General features: G+C 40.8%; 2 protein-coding genes across 3 annotated transcripts in view; both read left to right on the plus strand.

Moving 5' to 3' along the window:
* The window catches only part of LOC134312448 (phosphatase and actin regulator 1), a 119,077-nt gene extending 104,565 nt beyond the window's left edge, over positions 1–14,512 (plus strand). For both annotated transcript variants that reach the window (XM_062994404.1, XM_062994403.1), the window contains exons 9-13: positions 979–1,034; positions 6,393–6,454; positions 7,990–8,130; positions 9,892–9,968; positions 13,294–14,512. In XM_062994404.1, the coding sequence (XP_062850474.1) occupies positions 979–1,034; positions 6,393–6,454; positions 7,990–8,130; positions 9,892–9,968; positions 13,294–13,309 (352 nt within the window). In that variant the 3' untranslated portion in view covers positions 13,310–14,512. The remainder of the gene's footprint in view (positions 1–978; positions 1,035–6,392; positions 6,455–7,989; positions 8,131–9,891; positions 9,969–13,293) is intronic.
* A 6,815-nt stretch (positions 14,513–21,327) lies between these two features.
* phlpp1 (PH domain and leucine rich repeat protein phosphatase 1) overlaps positions 21,328–25,020 on the plus strand; it is a 113,768-nt gene continuing 110,075 nt past the window's right edge. The window contains exon 1 of the mRNA XM_062994405.1: positions 21,328–22,586. Within this exon, the coding sequence (XP_062850475.1) occupies positions 21,338–22,586 (1,249 nt within the window). The 5' untranslated portion in view covers positions 21,328–21,337. The remainder of the gene's footprint in view (positions 22,587–25,020) is intronic.

Below are 25,020 nucleotides of genomic sequence, written 5' to 3' on the forward strand. Positions count from 1 at the left end.
TATCTATCTACATATCTATCTCATTTTATATATATATATATATATATATATATATATATATATACACTCTGTTTATCTATCTATCTATCTATCTATCTATCTATCTATCTATCTCATTTTATATATATATATATATATATATATATATATATATATATATATATATATATTCTATCTATCTATCTATCTATCTATCTATCTATCTATCTATCTATCTATCTATCTATCTGTATTTTATACATCTAACTATCTGTCTGTCTGTATAGAATACAGAAATGATTACCTTAGTTACCAAATTAATCGACCAAATTGAAATTAAGAGTTTTACCCAACAGCACATCACACAAATATTCCGAACAGATCAGAAGGTCTAAAGTACATTTTTTATTTTTTTTAATACAAGACTAAAAATTATATGCAAAGCTCTTTTAAGACTTTGGGACTCTTGCGAACCACAGCAAGAGCCTCGTTTTGACAGAGAAACTACCTAATAGAGAAAAACTTGAACGTGGTCTTCCCAGAAGAGACTGGCCTATTCTTGTAAAAGCACACTGGTGACTCAGAAAAGCATTGAAGAATCTTCAGACCTCTGAGCCTCAGATAAGGTCAGCAATTATGATTTCACTGTTAATAGAAGAGTTTTGAGGTAAAATCACTGCTAACAAAGAGTAACACTGAGGCTTGACTCACATTTCTAAAAAAGAAACACCTTGGTGACCCCCAAGCTTTTGCTTTGTATGGAATGAAAATTGAAAGTCGGTTCATAAGGTTCGATTACATCTGGCACAGAGCTAACTCAGCCGTCCACAGTTAACAAGATTTATCTTTTGTTCAGGAGGGTGAAACTCGGGTCCTGAATGTCACAGCCCTGCAGAGATGATTCATTTATTTTCTAACACTATTCTGACTGTTGAACCTCTGTGTGTGTGTGTGTGTGTGTGTGTGTGTGTGTGTGTGTGTGTGTGTGTGTGTGTCCAGGCGGCTGAGCCAAAGACCTACAGCAGAGGAGCTGGAGCAGAGGAACATCTTAAAACGTAAGTGTGCATGCTTGATTCTCTTTTTAAATACATATATTACATGTGCTGCATAAATACACAGCACAGTCTTGGGAACCTGGGTTTGATACCCACCTCTGGTCAGACTATGGTAAGGAAAGGTAAGAGAGATGGCAGCGATTACCTGAAAATAGTTGCAGGACGATACAAAAGCAGCAAGAGCAGCACATGCGCAGCAAACAAATAAGCAATAAACTGCACCATAATAATGTGTGTACTGCATGCACGTCTAAATGCAGTGGCACAGTCGCTTCACTGTCGCTTCTTTCTGAGTGGAGTTTGCATGTTCTACCCGGGTCCATGTGGGTTTCCTCCGGGTGCTCCGGTTTCCTCCCACAGTCCAAAAACATGCAAGTGAGGTGAATTGGAGACACTAAATTGTGTGAACATGATGTTAAAATCCTAATAAACAAACAAACAAACAAACGTCTAAATGCACACAAGCTCTTTAACAAATCAGAGCGATGAATACTGGTCACATGTATTGTGACTTACATAAAACATTACACAACAAAAGAAAGGTTGTGTGTATGAAGCGAAGAACACCAAAGCCACAGTGAAGTATGGTGGTGGGAGCATCATGATATAGGCCTGCCAGTTCACAAAGGGTAATAGGGCATTATTCGTCATTAATAAAAATATGAATGGAGTGACAACCCACATCATGACATCACATGCTGAGCTAGGACAACACCACACTAGTTTGAAAAATGTAATTTAAATAGCTGGTCAGGATTGCAGTGGGTTCGTCTTGACCCCAAAACACTGTCTGGAAAGCAAGAAATCCCCCTAGTGCCGACTTAGACTCTCAGCCAAACTACCTTCCGCATATTTTGAGAGGGAAAAGGAAACCAGTGTAGCCAGAGATAAAACACATGGACACATGGGATGATCATGAAGACCATGACCAGATGGTAGTTCCACTCCACCAGCTCTGCCATTATTTGGATTTTAATTATTAATATACTGATTGTTCACGTTTGCCTCATTCATGCCTATTTTTGGCAAAATAACCCATCCTTGGTCCCCACGTCCTGCTAAGCAATGTGTTCATGTCAGCAGTCACATTACTGTAGTATGTAGTGTTTATATAGTGCCTCATACTACATATTTGCCAAGAACTTTAACACTCAGTTCCTAAAAATGATACACCAGGGCAGTGGTAGCTCGGCGGATAAGGCACTGGGCTAGTAATCAAAAGGTTGACAGTTCGAGCCCCACCACCACCAGGTTGCCACTATTGGCCCTTAACCCTCAATCACTCAAAACTGTATTGAGTCATAATTGTAAGTCGCTTTGGATAAAAGCGTCTGCTAAATGCTGGGAATGTAAAATGTACACTATATGGCCAAAAGTATGTGGACACCTGACCATGTGTTTGTTGGACACCCCATTTAAAACCATTATCATAAATGGAATAGAATGCTTTTATTTGTCATATATACAGTGTATCACAAAAGTGAGTACACCCCTCACATTTCTGCAGATATTTAAGTATATCTTTTCATGGGACAACACTGACAAAATGACACTTTGACACAATGAAAAGTAGTCTGTGTGCAGCTTATATAACAGTGTAAATTTATTCTTCCCTCAAAATAACTCAATATACAGCCATTAATGTCTAAACCACCGGCAACAAAAGTGAGTACACCCCTTAGTGAAAGTTCCTGAAGTGTCAATATTTTGTGTGGCCACCATTATTTCCCAGAACTGCCTTAACTCTCCTGGGCATGGAGTTTACCCGAGCTTCACAGGTTGCCACTGGAATGCTTTTCCACTCCTCCATGACGACATCACGGAGCTGGCGGATATTCGAGACTTTGCGCTCCTCCACCTTCCGCTTGAGGATGCCCCAAAGATGTTCTATTGGGTTTAGGTCTGGAGACATGCTTGGCCAGTCCATCACCTTTACCCTCAGCCTCTTCAATAAAGCAGTGGTCGTCTTAGAGGTGTGTTTGGGGTCATTATCATGCTGGAACACTGCCCTGCGACCCAGTTTCCGGAGGAAGGGGATCATGCTCTGCTTCAGTATTTCACAGTACATATTGGAGTTCATGCGTCCCTCAATGAAATGTAACTCCCCAACACCTGCTGCACTCATGCAGCCCCAGACCATGGCATTCCCACCACCATGCTTGACTGTAGGCATGACACACTTATCTTTGTACTCCTCACCTGATTGCCGCCACACATGCTTGAGAACATCTGAACCAAACAAATTAATCTTGGTCTTATCAGACCATAGGACATGGTTCCAGTAATCCATGTCCTTTGTTGACATGTCTTCAGCAAACTGTTTGCAGGCTTTCTTGTGTAGAGACTTCAGAAGAGGCTTCCTTCTGGGGTGACAGCCATGCAGACCAATTTGATGTAGTGTGCGGCGTATGGTCTGAGCACTGACAGGCTGACCCCCCACCTTTTCAATCTCTGCAGCAATGCTGACAGCACTCCTGCGCCTATCTTTCAAAGACAGCAGTTGGATATGACGCTGAGCACGTGCACTCAGCTTCTTTGGACGACCAACGCGAGGTGTGTTCTGAGTGGACCCTGCTCTTTTAAAACGCTGGATGATCTTGGCCACTGTGCTGCAGCTCAGTTTCAGGGTGTTGGCAATCTTCTTGTAGCCTTGGCCATCTTCATGTAGCGCAACAATTCGTCTTTTAAGATCCTCAGAGAGTTCTTTGCCATGAGGTGCCATGTTGGAACTTTCAGTGACCAGTATGAGAGAGTGTGAGAGCTGTACTACTAAATTGAACACACCTGCTCCCTATGCACACCTGAGACCTAGTAACACTAACAAATCACATGACATTTTGGAGGGAAAATGACAAGCAGTGCTCAGTTTGGACATTTAGGGGTGTAGTCTCTTAGTGGTGTACTGACTTTTGTTGCCGGTGGTTTAGACATTAATGGCTGTATATTGAGTTATTTTGAGGGAAGAATAAATTTACACTGTTATATAAGCTGCACACAGACTACTTTTCATTGTGTCAAAGTGTCATTTTGTCAGTGTTGTCCCATGAAAAGACATACTTAAATATCTGCAGAAATGTGAGGGGTGTACTCACTTTTGTGATACACTGTACATACACACATGTACAGTACAATGAAATTCTTTTTCACGTATCGCAGCTCATTTAGGAGCTGGGGTCAGAGCGCTGGGTCAGCCATTGTACGGCACCCCTGGAGCAGAAAGGGTTAAGGGCCATACTCAAGGGCCCAACGGTAGCTGAACGGCAGAGATGGGATTTGAACTCTCAACCTTACGGTTGATAGCCCAAAGCTGTACTCATTACGCTACCACTGTCCCAATATATGACTGTTTTTAGTTCAACCCAAAGTTTAAGCCTCTGTGCAGTTTCTTAAACTTAAACCATGTTTTAAAGGATGTAGGTTTGTGCACATTTGGAACAAATTCCTGACTAAAATGGCTCTCTGTAAAGTGTAAAGCAAAGTTAAAAGCTTCTTTATTTAATAATATTGATGTTATAAACCTGTTAGAAGTGTCTGATGCCTCAAACACCTGAATTTAATGATAAAAAGTTGGTGTCCACCTGATATGGGTCATATAGTGTTTTAGCTGTAATACTGATGTAACACTTATGATTCATGTTTGCATCTATTAAAGGGACAATTTCACTGTCAGTCCATGTCCTTTACAGCAGGGTTTTTCAAACTTTTTTTTTTCAAGCGACCCACATTTTGTCCACGATTTTTACTGATTTTTATAAGATGTAACGTAAAGCCTCCACAAGGGGGAGTACATGTACAAGTTCATTTCATGTTATGTGCCTGTTAAAAATTCGTTTATAATTATTAATTATTATTATTTTTCTCCGCAACCCATTTTTTGACTCGCGACCCTTGGGTTTAAAAAACTCTGCTCTACAGTGTCCTAGATTTAAATATACTAAATATACAGATCTATAAAGACTTCACATAAAAATTTATCCAAAACCCAGCAGAATAGAGCAGCTTTTCTTTGATTGTGGGTGCGTTTTAAATCCCAGATGGCAGAGCTTTATACTGATATCTTCTAGACAGCCTGCTGTGTTCTTGGGCCTGCGGTGTTTTTGAGAAGCTCAAACTTCTCTCCTGATAATGTGCTGGAAAAGGAACTCAGGGGAAGTGCTGTTTTGCTTCTTCTCCTCAGCCAAACTGAATTAAATATCCTCTACTGGCCCAGATTCCTCTTTAGTCGTGTTATTAAGCGTAGTGCGTACTAGCTTGGGATTCTGATCAGAAGATGCTGGATAGAGGAGAATGCTTCAGTGTTGAAATGGAAAGCTGGATGAGTTTTACTCATAAATTGGCATAATAAGTAGTACTGTGCATCCACAGGGGTGGACAAAATAATAAAAACCATCTTAAGAAGTAGGAGCTGGGCACTTGGGTGGAGCAGGGGTAAAATATGCTAGACATCCAGTACTGAGATTTTGAGCTCTAAGTTCCAATCTCAGATCTGCTGTCAGCCAGTAGGGGGCCTTCAGAGACACACCATTGGCTTTGTGTCTGTAGGGGGAGGGACAGTGGCTGACCGGTCAAGGCACCTTCATGAGGGTGACTGATCACGGATCCCAGTTCCTAGCAGGTGAAAAGAAACGATCTACACGCTTGGAGATCAAAATGGCACAAAACTAAATGTACAGAGGCTTTATGTTCATATTATGAAATTCTCAAGTGCTCAATATTAAACAAAGTGCAGCACGTGTTTATGGCACTCTGTACACAAAGCAAAGTGCTTCAACTTATAGCAGAAATAAAATAGTTAGATATGGACACGTCTCATTAAGTCTAACAACAGTAACGACAGAATGAGCCCAGATTCTAACCTATACATTCACTCAAAACTTACTTTAAATTCTAAGCAATGTAAACAAAGTGGTGAGCGTTACGGCGCATTCACATGAACCTCACTTATGTGAAAACGGTGAACGTTCATTGGGTTAGGGGCAAGCCGGATTATAGGTCTTCATAACTGGTGCAATTACGACCCCTGCTGGCTGATTGATGGCACCTGCACAGGGCTGAGGAATAATGCTGATCAGGGTGTGACTCTCCGTGCACAGTGCTGATCGGTATATATATGAACTCGACTCATGCAGGTGAAAAATGCAGTCTGTACTGAGCATGTGTCGGAGGGGGCGTGTGTCAGTCGAGAAGCGTCCTCAGTCAGCGGTGGAGGGTTGAATCAGTGGAGGATGCAATCGGGGTAATTGGACACGACTAGATTAAGGGGAGAAAATTGGGGGGAAAAGGTTGGAAAAAATAGAAAATAAAAAAAAAATCCTCCCACTGTTTAAATAACTGACATGTTTTTATTATTTCTTGCAGCCCGTAATGAACAAGAAGAGCTGGAGGAAAAGAGGGAGATCAAACGGAGACTGAGCCGTAAGGTGAGACAGAGCGAGGCACAGAACATCAACCGCTTTTGTCGTCTGACGTCTAAACGCCAAAATTACATCAGCATTTTTATGCAGTTAGCCTACGGTTGAGCAATTGTACCATTACTGAGCAGTTTCTCACCTCAGAAGCCTTTACAGCGCCTATTGGTGTTAAGTGATTAATCCGGTGCGATGGCAGGATGAATACGCATCATTGCTTTTTTTGTTCTAAAAGGCTTTTCAGAAGCACAGTGAAGCATTATTATCCTCCGTTCTTTTCCTGAACAGAACAAACAGCTCAGTCGTTCTTTTGTCTGTTTCCTTAAGCGCTACTTCCACTTCTCTTGTGTTCATGTCTGCTGTCTTCTTAGTTTAAATAGAAATGATGCTTTAACACTGATTGCACAGGTCCTTATATCAACACATGTGATACGTACACTACATGGCCAAAAGTATTTGGACACCTGCACATGAGCTTGTAGGACAAAAACAAATGCTAGTAAAATAAAGTGATCTTTTTGTGATCTATAACAAGAGCCACTCTTTGTAGAAGGCTTCTCTCAAGACTGAAGTATGTCTGTGAGAATTTGTGCCCATTTAGTCAAAAGACTAAAAAAAATTGAATTTGTATGGCTGGGCACTGATATTAGACAAGAAAGGCTCAGTTGATGTTCCAGTTCATTCCAGAGTTTTTTGGTTTTTAAACTGAGCTTTTCTTCATGTATCTACAGAGCTTTGCTTTGTGCACAGGGGCACAGGGGCAATAGCTAATATGCTATTGTATCCTAAAATGCTAATATACAAAAAATGATTCATTTGTAATTGTGCTTAAAATCTGCCGTCCAAGATGGCACCTATTGTGGCAGCCTGTTACTTGCAGCTTTTGCAACTGACTTGCTTTTTGCAGTCTGATGTGAGCTGCTGTAACAAAGAAATTGCCTGCAAAGGATCAATGAAATATCTATCTGTTTAGCTGTCTGTCTATGTCTGTCTGTCTATCTGTCTGTCTGTCTAGCTGTTTGTCTATCTATCTATCTATCTATCTATCTATCTATTTATCTATCTATCTATCTATCTATCTATCTATCTGTCTAGCTGTCTGTCTGTCTGTCTGTCTAGCTGTCTGTTTGCCTGTCTGTCTGTCACTGTCTATCTGTGTCTGTCTGTCTGTCTATCTATCTGTCTGTCTGTCTACACATCTGTCTGTCTAGCTGTCTGTCTGTCTCTGTCTATATCTATCTATCTATCTATCTATCTCTCTCTCTCTCTCTCTCTCTCTCTCTCTCTCTCTCTCTCTCTCTCTCTTTCTATCTCTCTCTCTCTCTCTCTCTTTCTATCATCTAATATTTAAGCTCATGCTCAGGTATCCAAATACTTTTGGCCTTGTACATTATTACTGGTGAATGATGAAAACTGATCATTCATTTTTGTTTTAATTTACAGTTTGATTTATTTCCGTCTGTTTTAATGTATAGTGCACATTTATATAGGTGTGAGCTAAAGTTATAACAGAGGAGAGATAATGTTATAACATTCTGTTTTTGTAGCTAAGTCAGAGGCCAACGGTAGAGGAGCTGCGCCTGGCAAAGATCCTAATACACTTCAGTGATTACGTGGAAGTAGCCGATGCTCAGGACTATGACAGGCGAGCCGATAAACCCTGGACCCGCCTGACTGCTGCTGACAAGGCAAGTATAATATAAATGTACCTAGTTGGATTAATTTCTGACTGGATTACAAACCATAAACTGGTTGTTTTAATGGCAGGTAGATAAAACACAAAATATTAGCATATTTTGATCACACAAGGAGGTGTGAAATGTATCATGGTGTAAATTATTTGTGAACACATTAGCAGGTCACTTGGCATGTTTGCATTTTGTCTAGTAACTGGTTCTTCTGGGACAGCAAGGGCAAAGCCAAAGTTAAATCTTGTCATCTAGTTTCTAAATCTGAATAAATACTGTCACCACTAGCACCATGTTTAATTACTGATGCTTGATGTTACACTTAGCACAAAGGGGGACTGTATTAGCGTTTACTATTTTTAATGCCAGTTGGATCAAGGACCAATGATGAATGTATCTGTACCAGGCAGGGTGAGAATTCCACTCCTGAAAAAGTAGAATGAGGATTATTGGTGTAAAGAAGGTTATACTACTGCCTGGACCCTGGTCTTGAATTGGAGTCTCTGTGGTGTCACTGTCCAGTCTAATGTAGGAAAGGCTGAATATGGAATCACCTTTCTGCCACTACAACCATGACTCCAGTTGTCTTGCAGTCATAACTAACACACAACCCCTCCGATCCGTGTGCAGTAGCCATCCGTCATTATGTCCGAATTCTTAGATATTTTAAAATGCTGCCTACTGAGGTGCCTTATTTCAAGCGATAATCTGACTGAATAACGAGGGAGCGTCCAGTGCTTACTTAGCAGTGCAGACAACCCCAGCATTCAGTGCGACAAGTATTTCAAATATGGTAGACGAATGCTGAGCAACGAACAGAATTCTTTTCAAATGTAAAAAATAATTCTCATTGATTTTTAATTTGAATGAAAGTGTCTTTGTATTTGCAAATTCGGGCTTATTAGTGACAATTTAACCATTTCAGTGCACGGAGGGACGTTAGCTGGGATGCTAGCAGGTTGTGTCACCTTAGCTCATTGGTTTGAATGGCATGAGGCTAACTGTGTTAGGTTAGTAAGCAAAAACTGCGGCTGATCAGGTAGGCAGCCAGACAGCCTACTAGATTTTCAGACACACCCAAGCACTGATCCTCAGTATCCCTTGTATTATTGTGCAGGCGCCATCAATCAGCCAGCAGAGGTCATAATTGAAGCAGTTATGAGGATTCCGTCTATCGGACTAGCCAGTCATTGTCCGTGCAGGTGCCTGGCCGACAGTTAGCAGATCTAAGATGTAGCCTTACAAGCTCAAGATTTCATCAGTGGTGGGCTAATGTGCTTTATCGCTGCACCACCCGAGCACCACGTGGAGCTACATTTTTGCCCAAAAGTTCTATTTTTACTTTATCTTTAAATTGTTCTGGTGTTATATGTGCATTTCTGGGGTAGATGAACAGAGATGATTGTAGTTCTGTTCTTTGGTTTGTGTAACTACTGTTCCTGCTGCTTTCAGGTCATCCTGTAGCTCTTTTTAAGTAACTTAAGTCTTTTCCCCTATTGTTGTTTTAGTGCATTGTAAAATCTGAAATCTGAGAGTGTTTTGAAATCTTGTCTGGCACGTCTGTCTGTGATAATTCGTGTTTTTAGGATTTTGTACTTGCAAAGAATCAAACCTGTTGTACTGTTGTTGAGGTGTTTGCTAGCTATATGTCCAAGTACAACAAAAGAAAAGAATTCAGTGCTGTGACTGTTAATAATGCATTTGCTTATTTCAAAGCACTATTTTTGGACCAACACTTATGGCTATATGTTTTTCCTGCAGGCTGCTATACGGAAGGAACTCAACGATTACAAGAGCAATGAGATGGAAGTGCATGAGTCCAGTCGTCATTTAACCAGGTACAAGAGAATCAGTATTCAGAACTGCTCAGCAATTAATGTATATATTTATAAACAAAATGTGAATTGTACCATAACATTTGCAATTTTCAAAGCAATTAAAACTGCCCTTTAAAAGTACATAGTTCAATGCAAGATTGCAAAAATGTTGAAGGTTTTTTACCATCCACCATACAAAAAATTATAAAGAGATTCAGGGAGTCTGGAAAACTATTAGTCAGTGTAGGGCCATGCAGCAAACCACTGTTGAGTGTGCATGACCTTTGGGGTCTGAGAGGGCATTGCATGGGAACCAGTCACACTACTGTAATAAATATGACCACATGGGTAGTACTTAGTACTTTGGGAAAACAGTGGTCACTTAACACAGTTCGCCAGTGCATCACTAAATGCAACTTAATACTTTCCTATGCAAAAAGACAGCCGTACATCAGTTCTATGCAAAACGCCACCAAATTCTCTAGGCATCATGTCTGATGGACCAAAAGATTGAAAATTGTTGTGGTTAAATTAGTTCACGTTTCAGCTTGTTTTTGGGGGAAAAAAACAGACATGGAGTTCTTTGTGGCAAAGAATGGACTGTTATCAGTGATATCTGTCAAGGTATGGGGTGCATCAGTGCCCACAGCATGTGTGTGAGGTACCATTAACACTATGACATATATTAGGATTTTAGAAACACATGCACAGCTATTCGTGGGATTTCCATTTCAGCAGATTGATCAACAGAACTCCCACAACGCGATACTTCCCTGGGAAATCAGAAAACCCAGCATCTTAGTCAACCTTGCAGAGAAGAAGAAAAATACCACACACCCAATGGTATACATCAATAAATTCCTTTAAGTCAGAGAAAAATACCCACACCATCTAGTCATATATAGAGATGGATCCAAGACAACAGACCAAATGGACAGCAGCAATAATTACAAATTGATACTCAAGAAAAGAATACTACCCAAAATAATTTCCATCTACATCATGCCATACTGATGGCATTAAAATACGCAGGAGAGACCCAATGTTAAATCATAATATACACAGATTCAGAACCATGCCTCAAAGCACTAGAGTCAAACACACCAGACCAACCCATCATTAGTAATACACAAAAAACTAAACTAACAGACCTGAAATACAACCCAACATCAAAAAAAGTTGGGACAGCATGGAAAATGCAAACAATAAAAAACAGTGTTGCTCACATTTACTTTGACTTTTATTTGATTGCAGACAGTTTGAACCTGAGATATTTCATGTTTTATCTGCTCAACAGTAAAGCATTTACCTCTTTGTAATGTTGCTATTCCTTTTCACCACACTTAAAAGACGTTTTGGCACCGAGGAGACCAAGTGATTTAGTGTTTCAGCTTTTATTTTGTCCCGTCCTTCCTGCAAACACGTCTTAAGATGTGCAACAGTACGGGGTCATTGTTGTTGCATTTTTTGCTTCAAAATTCTCCACACATTCTCTATTGGGGACAGGTCAGGACTGCAGGCAGGCCAGTCCAGTACCCGTACCCTCTTCTTCTGCAGCCGTGCCTTTGTAATGTGTACAGCAGGTGGTTTTGCATCGTCTTGTTGGAAAATGCTGGACGTCCTTGGAAAAGATGACGTCTTAAAGGCAGCACATGTTGCTCTAAGATCTCAATGTACTTTTCTGCATTAATGCTGCCATACCATGACAGACCCTGGCTTTTGGACTTGTTGCTGATAACTAGGGATGCATCAATACCATTTTTTCCCAACCGAGTACGAGTACAAGTACATGTATTTTTGTACTCGCCGATACCGATACCTATTTAAAATGATGCAATCTGGAGCATTATGGAATAGTGTAGTTTTTAGTGTAAAATAGTGCAGTGGAACAGTTGCTTGGGTTGCCATCACTAATTGTAAAAAAAAAAAAAAAAACACTGCACAGACATCATTGAGAAAGCTACTGACAAGCTAACGTAAACGTTCATTAATAAACGCACGTGATTAACGTTCATCATTAATAAACGTTTGCACGTGATTAACGTTCATCATTAATAAATGCACGTAATTAACGTTGTGCACATCATACATGCGATGCGATTCTGCTGATTGAAATATTTACTTTAAAAAGATAATACAGTCCGATCCCATCTGAGCCGATTCTATCAGCACATCCATTCGTGGGTTCACCTCGGTAAATCGTAAACGACTCTGAGTCGGCTCCCGCTCTGTGGTAATAACCAGTATAATTAAGCCTGAGCTTTATCAGGTAAGCGAGTCACACAAAATGTTCTGTAGTAGTTGGTGTTTATTTACAACCGCAACATTCATTATAACAGTAAAAACGGAGAATTGACTGAGAAAAGAAACTTATGCTGCGCTTAAAATGAGTCGACTCCTGTATCGACACTGTGAACAGAGTATTGAACACAAACATGTCCTATAACACTTGTAATATAACAAACGCTTTTGTAACCGGTTATCTTCACTGTTAGCTCTATTTTGAAGGGTTTTTTTTGTCAAACGGAACTAAATAACATTAAACGTGCGTGTGAGCGTGGTCAGTGAGAATAATTCAATCTGTCTCTCATGGGTGAAAAATTAATTGCTTTAATTTTAGAAGTAAAAAAATCTCGTACTGATAACAGTCTGGATGGTCCTTTTCGTCTTTGGTCCGGAGCACATGGCGTCCATTTTTTTCAAAAAAGATCTGGAATGCTGACTCATCTGACCACAATACACGTTTCCACTGTGTGATGGTCCATCCTAGATGCCTCTGAGCCCAGAGAAGTCGATGCCGCTTCTGGACATGGTTAACATAAGGCTTCTTTTTTGCACAGTAAAGGTTTAAGTGGTATTTGTGCATGTAACTCTGTATTGTAGTGCTTGACAAAGGTTTGATAAAGTAATCCCTCACCCATGTGGTTATATCAGCTATTGTTGAGTGGCGGATCACGGGTGTTCAGCTTAAGCGTAAACAAATGAAATTTGTAGAAATGTGTTCCATGGTCCTGCGGAACTGCGTATATTTTAGGCTAATGTAGAATAATGAGGTTGTTTTTGACACTTATACACTGAAAAAAAACACAAGTATTATATACAAACACTGAAATACAATTAGAAAACAGTTAAAATCAATATAAAAATACAATAAATACCTGCACTTTACTGCATATGTTGAGTTTAAGGGTAACGTCTAGTTTAAGGGTACAAATTTCCTGACGAAGTGCGTTGAGTTTCAAAGATTTCGAGTTTAGGGAACACCGAGTTACAAAGTACCACTGTAATTATAACTGACGTCTGGATTGTCATTTTTTGTAATATAAGTGCACTTTTTCCCCTGCAGGTTTCACAGGCCGTAGATCATCACTGGCTGGGGTGTTCGAACAGTTTTCACTCCAAACCATGTGCTGGTCAGACGATGCACGAATCTACATTAAAGCCAAGTCCTCAAGGAGGGCAACTAAATGCCTTTTCTCCAGCTCCCTTTTTCTGAGACTTAAATGTTCCCTGAACCTCACCAGCCTGAACTTTGCCAGTATTAAAACATCCCATAAGTAAAACATGGGTGTCACATGGTGAAGGGGACTGAAACAGCCAGTCACACATTGATGGTATTTTCCTACTCGTTTGCCAGCACCGTTCTCGTCGACCTTCAACCCCTTCCAACGGTGCACGGCTAAATTTTCCACTCCACGATTTTCTCACCCAGGCGGAAGGTGGCGCCGGCGGTACACGCTTGTGCTGGCGCTGCTTCGGTCAGGCTAACCGCACCGTGTTTGTTCACCTCTCTTGCGCCCCGTGGTGGCTGTTGTCAGTGCAAGATGCTCTCAGTGCTCCAAACTGTACAGACTCTACGGACCTCTGCAGCAAACTGTGAATGGTGGAGCGCAGATGCTGGTTTGTGCTCTCGCCGCCTGTACATTGTGTTTATACTGGATGATTCAGTAGGCTATTTTATTGTGCAGATGCATTATTTGATTATGGAATGGAAAACTTTATTTAATTAAGGAAGGGCTTGCTCGGGTCGTAGCTGTTGGGTTAGAAGATGCAGATGGGAGGACTGTCTGTTTTGTTTTTGTATTTTTTTGTACACAATAATTTATATTACTTTATTATTTCATCATTACAGTGTACGTGGGATTGTACGGCTCTAGTCTTTACTTTTTTTGATCTACTTATTTTTTTTGTCATCAGCCTTTATTTTTATTTGATTTATATTTTTAAGCCCAGGGATTTTTAAAATTCTGATTCATTACTTTTTTTTTTTATACCCAGAGTTTTTGTTAGACAGTTACCATCTAGTCTTGGATTGCACATCTGCTTCTGCGATTATACAGCTGTAGAGAAACAAAGGTGCACTGGATATGAAATCTTAGCCCAATCTATTTTTTTCCTCCTCTAAAGCTGGTTAGACTGAGCAATATTTTTAATGCCTGTAGACAAATGTAATGATACGCATATTGATAATTTTTAATTTTTTTACTTCTTCTTGCCACTGTGGCTTTGATTTGTTTTCTTGTAACATATGAACAAGTATGAACTAAATCACTTTAAAGGCCAAATGTTGTGTGTGTTGTTTTCTCATCATTTATGTTATTTCCAATGGTAAAACGTTCATGCATAATTGTAGCGGATGTTTGTTGTAGTTGTTCAGGGATTTCAATGATTTTTGCAAGTGTTTTGGACACCACCTTCCAGTGTTCACAGCACACCTTATACGACGGTTCTTCAAAATGTTTTCACACTTTTTTAAACTATTTATTAAGAAATTCAAAACCAGATTACATCACTTTTCTACATGTTCACCTTCCGATGCATTTTTCTCAGCGTCGCACCAACTTTTCAGTGCATTTACATTTACATTTTTGGCATTCAGCAGACGCTTTTATCCAAAGCGACTTACAGTATACAGTGTAAGCAATTGAGGGTTAAGGGCCTTGCTCAAGGGCCCAACCGTGGCAACCTGGAAGTGGTGGGGCTTGCACCAGCCACCTTCTGATTACTAGTCCAGTACCTTAACCACTAGGCTACAACTGCCCTACAATGCCATTAGCATAAAATGTTTTTGGTTGAACATGTAACCACTGATGCACCGTTGCTTTTACATCATCATCACATGAAAATCTTGTTCCCCTTAAAGCTTCTTTGAGCGTCCAAAAAGGTGGAAATCAGATGGTGCTACATCCGGACTATAAGCTCTCTCAGTCTCTCAGACACGACCGATTACTACTTCTCCCACCCTCACCGTTTCCAACCAAAATATAAAAGTGTATATTGATACGATGTATTCGAGAACCCAGCTCTGGTTGCAGCGTGTTTTTACCGCTGCGCCACCTGAGCTGCCTCTTAGCTCTTTTTTGACCCAGACTTTACAGTTAAGTCTTTATTTATTTATTTATTTATTTATTTATTTATTTATTTATTTATTTATTCATTCTATTTTATTTATGCATTTTCTCCCATTTTCTCAGAATTTATCATAGTCAGTTTGTCTTCCGCTGCTGGGGGATCCCTAAATGCAGTCGAGGTGGGTATATTGCTGCTCACACCTTCTTTGACCCGCGCACAGCCCTTAGTGGGACTCTTTTTCACCTATGCACTCTGCACAGGCGCCTCTCTCGCTGCAGGCACTGCCAATTATGCCCGCTAGATGGCACCCAGCCGACCACTGGCAACACCGAGTTTTGAACTGAGATTCAGAATCTCGGCGCTGGTGTGCTAGTGGAATATTCCACTGCGCGACCTTTAGTGCCCAGGCTTTTCAGTTTATTTCATAAATTCTTAATATGGTTGAGCTCAGGATGTTAAAAAAAAAACGAAAGCGTCATTTTAGCCTGATTTGTCTATAGTAAATCAGTTTTATTGTGTGTGGGTCATTGTCATAATGGGACTGCCAGCTGTGAACCAAGATTCAAGACTTTAAAATAAACTAGTCATTATTTTGTCCACTTTTACCAATGTACTAGTTTCACTGGCAGCAAAACAGCTCCAGAACCTGGCAGTAGATGCAATGTTGTTGGGTTTAAATGCCTCATCATTACTCCAAAGCACATGTCTTGTCAGTGTGGCCAAATATCTGTGTTTGATTAGACCACAAAAGTCTTCTCCCAGGAATTTGTCCCTATAATCAGCAACAAACTTTAGCTTTAATGTTCTGTAGTGGCTGCTTTTTGCACAACAACCTATAAACCCTTAACTGTGGATGGTGATCCTGTTTTCCAGCAGTTTCTTATTCACTGTAGACCTGTTTTGGTGGTTCTGACTCCATGTTATCTTAGCATAGGGTAACGGTACTGCCAGACTATGGCAAAGAAGCCACTGTTCCATGTACACATAAGCAGTTCTTTGTACAGATTTACTTGGGACCTAAAAATGATTGTTGCTTAGTCTACTGAGTGTAGTCAAAATATCATATACTTTATTTATATTGGGTACAGACAAGTGATCAGCTGCAGTTAATTTCATTAATAAGGAATGAAGAGACCATGGCACCACCAAGTTCATCATCTAAGCTGCTGTATGCAAATGTTTCACCGAGATCTTGTTTTATTTCTAGAAAGCATACAATAAACCTATAAAATACCATAAATGTATTAAATGTTTTGGATAAGTATGTGTTCTGATCATTGTGAGCTTATATGGTGTAATGGTAAGAACCAAGCTGCTGAGTTCTGAGAGTTTGAATCCCAGGCTGGGCTCACAAATACAGAAGGTACATGGCGGTACGTCAACCCAGCCATTGGGAGAACGCATATCTTGCACCATTAGTGCTGGTCCCAAGCACAGATAAATAGGAGAGTTGTGGCAGGGAGGGCATCCGCTGTTCCAGTCATTCAATCAGTCAAAAAAAAAAAACAAAAAAAAACATAAACATCCCAGGACTTCAAGGTTTACATGTCCCTTACAAGTCCATGTTAACTTTTAACTTTTTAGCTTCTTCTACAGCATTTTCAATAAGGTGTTTATTATTAAACTATTTCTAAGCTAATTTGATCAAACGTAGATGTTGTGAATGGGTTCTGGCCTTTATGAATGCAAATTAATAGACAAACACTTATTCCAAAACCTCTCTGGTGTATTTATTAATTTCTGTTTTTAGGTTGTTAAATGTTATTAATAAATTCAGTCCATCTCATTAGTTTTCTCCTAAACATTATTGCTCTCCCTTTTAAGAGTTCAATTTTCAACAGACTTAATTACCCTGTGCATTCTGGCGACCTCTGTCGGTTACAGGACTAATTACTACTGAGCGACTCTTCACATACGTATGCAGCACCAGGCTCCTTTTAGTCCAACAAGCCCTTGGCACCACTGGGTGTCTGGAGGTGGTGGGCTAGCCTGTTCTGCCTCTCCTGCACCACCCAAGTGCCTCCACAATTCCTTGTCTCAAGCAGACTTGCTAATAATTGGTTGCCAGGTCTTTCCTTGAGGAGGTGGTAAAATTAAGCATCCTGTACACTGTAGTTAAAATTAATCACACATGCTATGTTAAGATTGCAATGCATTCTGGGTAAGTTCTGCTCATGAAGTCTAAAGCCCAACACATACCTATGGATTGTCTGATTTCTGATCATTATTTCCTGGTCACTGTGGGCCTGGCGTCACCCAGAAAAACTGGGGGGCAAGGAGGGTATACACTCTGGACATTCCATTGCAAGGCAACATACACATACAGGTCCTTCTCAAAAAATTAGCATATTGTGATAAAGTTCATTATTTTCCATAATGTAATGATAAAAATTAAACTTTCATATATTTTAGATTCATTGCACACCAACTGAAATATTTCAGGTCTTTTATTGTTTTAATACTGATGATTTTGGCATACAGCTCATGAAAACCCAAAATTCCTATCTCAAAAAATTAGCATATTTCATCCGACCAATAAAAGAAAAGTGTTTTTAATACAAAAAAAGTCAACCTTCAAATAATTATGTTCAGTTATGCACTCAATACTTGGTCGGGAATCCTTTTGCAGAAATGACTGCTTCAATGCGGCGTGGCATGGAGGCAATCAGCCTGTGGCACTGCTGAGGTGTTATGGAGGCCCAGGATGCTTCGATAGCGGCCTTAAGCTCATCCAGAGTGTTGGGTCTTGTGTCTCTCAACTTTCTCTTCACAATATCCCACAGATTCTCTATGGGGTTCAGGTCAGGAGAGTTGGCAGGCCAATTGAGCACAGTAATACCATGGTCAGTAAACCATTCACCAGTGGTTTTGGCACTGTGAGCAGGTGCCAGGTCGTGCTGAAAAATGAAATCTTCATCTCCATAAAGCTTTTCAGCAGATGGAAGCATGAAGTGCTCCAAAATCTCCTGATAGCTAGCTGCATTGACCCTGCCCTTGATAAAACACAGTGGACCAACACCAGCAGCTGACATGGCACCCCAGACCATCACTGACTGTGGGTACTTGACACTGGACTTCAGGCATTTTGGCATTTCCTTCTCCCCAGTCTTCCTCCAGACTCTGGCACCTTGATTTCCGAATGACATGCAAAATTTGCTTTCATCCGAAAACAGTACTTTGGACCACTGAGCAACAGTCCAGTGCTGCTGTTTCTGGTTCAAAAGTGGCTTGACCTGGGGAATGCGGCACCTGTAGCCCATTTCCTGCACACGCCTGTGCACGGTGGCTCTGGATGTTTCTACTCCAGACTCAGTCCACTGCTTCCGCAGGTCCCCCAAGGTCTGGAATCGGCCCTTCTCCACAATCTTCCTCAGGGTCCGGTCACCTCTTCTCGTTGTGCAGCGTTTTCTGCCACACTTTTTCCTTCCCACAGACTTCCCACTGAGGTGCCTTGATACAGCACTCTGGGAACAGCCTATTCGTTCAGAAATTTCTTTCTGTGTCTTACCCTCTTGCTTGAGGGTGTCAATGATGGCCTTCTGGACAGCAGTCAGGTCGGCAGTCTTACCCATGATTGCAGTTTTGAGTAATGAACCAGGCTGGGAGTTTTTAAAAGCCTCAGGAATCTTTTGCAGGTGTTTAGAGTTAATTCGTTGATTCAGATGATTAGGTTAATAGCTCGTTTAGAGAACCTTTTCATGATATGCTAATTTTTTGGGTTTTCATGAGCTGTATGCCAAAATCATCAGTATTAAAACAATAAAAGACCTGAAATATTTCAGTTGGTGTGCAATTAATCTACAATATATGAAAGTTTAATTTTTATCATTACATTATGGAAAATAATGAACTTTATCACAATATGCTAATTTTTTGAGAAGGACCTGTATGTTTGGCCATGATGACTGTATGTTTTCATTTATTTGTTTTATTTATTTGATTCATTTCATTTAATTCAATTTTACAGCAGTAGTTACCATAATGGAACACGAATATTAGTGTACATATGCCCAAAAGTATGTGGACACCTGATCATGAGCTTGTTATACATCCCATTTCAAAACCACAGGCAATACTATAGAGACTTTCCCCCAGTTTGCAACTATAACAGCATTCACTCTTTATGAAGGCTTCGCACAGGATTTTTGAGTGTCTGTAAGAATTTGGGCCCAAGTAGTAAGAAAATCATTTGTGAGGCCAGGTCTGACTGGCAATCTACCAAAGGTGTTATAGGGGTTGAGGTAAGGCTCTATGCAGACGTATGGACATGCGCACAGGGAAACAGTCAACTGTTGAGTAATTTTATTTATTCACCATTAATTTTATACACCTGTTCACTATGAGTGTGGCCGAAACTTCTTATCTCCATATAAAGATATCTCCATATTATGTCCATTCAGTGTATTTATGCAGTTATACACTAGGGGGCAGTACAGTACTGTATATTGTAGCTGATGTTTCCAAACAGATTTACTGCGTGATTGAATTAAACCACTGACATCCAAACATGCTCTAACCACTGTCTCAGTATTCTGATCTTCATCTCCTAACACATACAGAAGGTGGATTGGATACTCTAAACTGCCACTAGCAGTCTGAGTGACTGAATATGAAGGTCTGCTCTGCTGTTAATTGTTCTCAGTGTTTTCTCGTAGCCCCAAATTCACAGAGACTTTGACCTGGTCATTAAGAATGAATAAATAAATAAATAAATAAATGTATTAAATGCACAAATGCACACATTATTTAAATAAAAGTACAAATGAAGAAACATTAAGCAGCATTAAACGTCTGCTGTTTGAGTGTTATATAAATGTATAAAACATCAGTAATTCATTTTCTAAAAAAAATAAATGTTTTTTTATTATTATTTTATAATTATTTAAATGATTAGTTTTAATACAATTACAAATTTTTATAATTATTATTTTAAAATGGCTATTTTATTATAATTGATAATATGTTATGTTTTATTATTACATTGTTTTTTTCTTTTTTGCTTGTAACGAATTTTACTGGCATGTCGATTAAAAAATAATTAAAAATGGAAATATATATAAAAGTTTAAAACCTCAGTAATTAAAAAATATATATATAAATATATGTGTACTTTTAAAAACAATTTTATAATATTTTAATTATTGATTTTAATACTATTATGAATTTTAATAATTATTTTGTAATTACTATTATAATTGATGAAATTTTTATGTTTTATTATTACGTTGGTGTTTTTTTGTTTTTTTGCTTGTAACGAATTTTACTGGCATGACGATAAAAAATAACTAAGAATGGAAATATATATAAAAGTATAAAACATAAGTAAATGTAAAAAATAATATATGTGTTTCCTTTTTAAAATAATTTTTTATTAAAAAAAAAAATTTATTATTAAATTTTTTGCTTGTAACGAACTTTACCAGCATGTCGATTTAAAAAAATAATTAAAAATAAAGATATCTGTAAATATTTTGATTAAAATGTTGCATTTAAGACGTCCTGTAAGAAAGAAAACAACAAATACTAAATGTTTACGGAGACTTTTATTTTTCACTTTTGTCGAAATGGAGGCTTGTGTACGGCTGTGACGTTTCATAACAAAGGACGCCATTGGCTGCGCGCAGTGCTTTCTGGGAGATGTGGTTCAAATTCGAAACTACGTGTTGAATAGCTCCGCGGATGAACTACACTTCCCGAGGGTGCAAAGGGCGCCATTTGGTCGGCGTGTGCTCATGAATATGTAGCTCTGGATTTGCGTAAGAAGGTCGGGCGGCTTTCATGTTGCGCGTCGCTGCGTAGCTGTTATAGTTTCAGTGTAAATGAGCCGCATCGGCGCGTCTCCGCCCTCGGGTACGGCTGCTCGCGTTTGGCGGTTAGTACCAGTGCTCGGTGAGTAAGCCGGGAGACGGACGGACGGTCGGTAGCTCGATGTCCGAGGGACTAATTGCGCCGTGTAGGCGGCGGACTCTTAGCGTTCCACGGTGAGTAGGTTGTGTTAATAGTCGACGCGCGTCTTTCGGAGTGGATTATCACGCAGGATGGAAAGTGCGCGGCTGTCGGAAGGCAGCAACTCTTGGAAATACATGGAGAAGAAGTGTAGGAACCCGGGCCCGGTGACTGGAGGCGATGAGGAGGATGATGGCGCCGAGATGAAACCTGCGCTCGGTACCCAGGTCGGTGCTGCACCGCGCACAGACGCGCTGAACGGGAACCGCTGCGGGCGAGGAATAACGGGCACCTCGAACTCCCTGTTGCTCAGAAGACGCCGGTTGAAAAGAAATCTGTCCGCTGCTTCGAAACCGAACCCGAATCCGAATCCGGTCTCGATCCCGCCGTCGGCGTCTACCCTGAAACGTCGGCAGACGGTGCAGCTCCAGGCGTGCGATCGGCAGTGGATCCGCGCCGATTTGCACCGCGGCTCTGTCCATGTGCACGACAAACTCCAGCCGTCGTGCCCGCCCAGGCCCGTCCTGTGCACCATCGAGAGCACGGCCTCCGAGATCGCCCTGCGTCTCAGCCAGGTCGGTACCAAATCCAGCTCGGTAGTGCGCATGGGGGCCAAACTTCACAGCACCACGGACGTGAACGGGAACTGTAGCGGCGCAGACATAGTGCGCACCGTCTCAGACATAGTGCGCACCGGCTCCGACAGGTTGCGACTTTTACTTCTCGCTTCCACGGATCGTCACGGCTTTGAGATTCTGGACGACCACTTGTCGGATCTCGGCGCAGGACACCGCGGCCCGTGTAACTCCAGTTCGGACGTGGAGAGTGGCGGCGCCTTTGATGACCTGAGCTCCAAGCTCGGGGACCACCGCGACTCCTTAAGTGATGACATGATCCTCGGCACGGACGCCTCCGCACTGAGTCCCACGTTTGACAGCGCCACTGAGGGGCTGGACACCTACGGGAGCTCCTCGGACGAGCTCGAGTTGGAGGGACCACCGGGCCACCCGACCGACCTGGATTTAACCGACCACATCACGGATGAGCCTATGGGGGGTAATGAGCCAAGCAGCCTGACCTCTACTCCTGATTACTCATCAAAGACCGGGGGTGACCGGGACCCTGTCCCTGGTACTCCTGGTTCTCCAGGGTCCGAGGGCGACTCTGAGCCTGCGCTGTACGTGCAGTTGCATGGAGAGGCTGCCAGGCGTCTTGCACCTGATGAACGACCTCTGCAGATCCAGAACGATTTTCTGTGCAAGCTGGGCTTTAAGGACCCCTGGAGGGTACAGGAGGAGGGCATGAACACCGAATTAGGATCCCTTCTCCGCTTCTATGCAGGTATGCTTTCTAGCAGGGGTGGGGAACCTCTGCCCGCCCCCCCCTTCCCCGCTCAATCATATGTGGCCCGCCATATATTTCCTAGATTTTATTGTCTGGGCTTTATGCAATTAATTAAACTTTAGACGAGACAACAGACATAACAAATACGAGTTATGTTGCCACATACCAGTTGCGTGTTGCCACGACGTCATTGACCCCAGATATTTCACAGCTGGTCAAGACCATAGGGGGGGGGTAGGATACTGAGTAAAGCAGCTTGCATTATGTGTTGTTGTTAATACTTACAACAGATTGCACTTTTTCCTTGCAACAACTGCGTTAGCATTAAAATGGCCATGGAAGTGTTTAAGCTCTCTGGGATAAACTGTACATGCCACCTCTCAGTAGAGTTCCAAAACAGAAAACCCCACTATAATCACCCATACCACCTGATACCCCCTTTAAACACGACATTTTAAACATTACCACAACTACACATCAATTACAGTATAGCACATACTGTAAGCAAACGATATTAGTAGCATATAAGCTGAACTTCAGTCAATATCACAAGCTGACTAGGTAACAAAGTGACTCAACCAAGAGGTCAATTCAAAAGTGAGACTTTGCCTATTACTAGTAGGTCCAGGGGGGGAAGAACTCTCACTGGAACTGTCAATCATAATCACAAAGCAAAATGCTAACATTTAGATTTAACCACTATAAGTTTATTTATTTATTGATTTATTTTAGTATTGTGGTTGTTGTAGCTTTTGCTGTAGTCAGTATTGCTCAGGATCCAGTTTCTCAAGATGTCAGAGTGCTTCATCTGTTGTGCTAACACTGGGAGAAATCCAGTCAAGTGTAAGGACGGACATCGGTTTTATATGGCTTGTGTTGTCGTCATCAGAGTATTTTGCATGGTAAATCCTGGGTTCGGTTCCAGAAGGTCCTGGGTTTGATTCTCAGGTGGAGCGGCCCGGGTCCTTTCTCTGTGGTTTTCTCCCGAGTCTTTGTGGGTTTCCTCCAGGTGCTCCAGTTTCCTTTCACAGTACAAACATTGGAACATTTGGAACATCCAAATCTCACTCATTCTTCTCGTTTGTAAACTGGCATAATAGTGGCCCTACTTCTCTGGGGCCCCAGACAGAGGCCCATCTGCCCTGTTCATGATCCAGCCTTGACTAGAGGCATTAAAGTGGGTGAAGTTAAGGGTCTTGTATGGAGTATCAAGTCAGCCAAGTACCGTACATGGTTTACTTGCTTTGATACCAATGTTGCAACAGTTGTTTCAAGCTGTGTCCAGGTATTTCTGTCTTTTGTAATAGTAAGACAAATATTTGTATTTGAATAAACGAGGAACGTGCCGAATGCACACTGGCACAATAATGCCCACAATTCTTGTTTCCTTGCTACCTGTCAAAATAACATCTGTATTTCCAAAACACTTGTTTTAATAACTTCTGAATCACTTTTATAACAACTATTGCGCAACAAGCAAGGATTATATTTTATATTTAGCAAAAAATACACTGGCATATTAATGGCTGAGAAGTTACATTTATAGACTTTTTGTTTGTAATATTTAATAATTTAATATATGAAAATTCCTGAACCGTGATTTATTAATCCAGCATTGCATAGTTTTAAAACTAGTTGAATTAACAGTATAATGTCATAATGCATGGGTGAGGGCGGCACAGTGGCTTAGTGGGCAGCACTGTCGCCTCACAGCAAGAAGGTCCTGGGTTTGACCCCCAGCTGGGGCAATCTGGGTCCTTTCTGTGTAGAGTTTGCATGCTCTCCACGTGTCTGCGTGGGTTTCCTCCGGGTGCTCCAGTTTCCCCCCCACAGTCCGAAGACATGCAGGTGAGGTGAATTGGAGACACTAAATTGTCCATGGCTGTGTTCCATATAACCTTGTGAACTGATGAACCTTGTGTAATGAGTAACTACCGTTCCTGTCATGAATGTAACCAAAGAGTGTAAAACATGACGTTAAAATCCTAATAAACAAACAAACAAACAAAATAATGCGTGGGTGCTGTATACCTTTATTGATGTCCATAAAATAACAATAGTGCAAACAGTACAGCTAGAATGCAAAGGTTACACACTATAATGTAATTAAATTCAATTCCTGAGTCATGCTTTTATACATCTCAGACCAATCTAAATCCAAGGTCAACTATAATGTTGGGTTTATTCTGTAACAAGGTTTAAGTGGGTCAATCAAATGATCTCTGATTCAATCCAGTTCAAGGTTGTAGCTTGTTGATGCATTTATTCATTTTTAAACACACATAGTGCTGCAAGACACAAGTGAGCATGAACACTTGAGAGTCTTTAACCTACTATTCATCTGTCCATGTAGAGCATTAAGCTTAAATAGCTTCAACTATAAAACCTTTAGCATTTACATTTTCTGCATTTAGCAGACGCCTTTACCCAA

This window comes from Trichomycterus rosablanca, chromosome 4, assembly GCF_030014385.1.
Source record: "Trichomycterus rosablanca isolate fTriRos1 chromosome 4, fTriRos1.hap1, whole genome shotgun sequence".
In the NCBI taxonomy this organism is placed as follows: domain Eukaryota; kingdom Metazoa; phylum Chordata; class Actinopteri; order Siluriformes; family Trichomycteridae; genus Trichomycterus; species Trichomycterus rosablanca.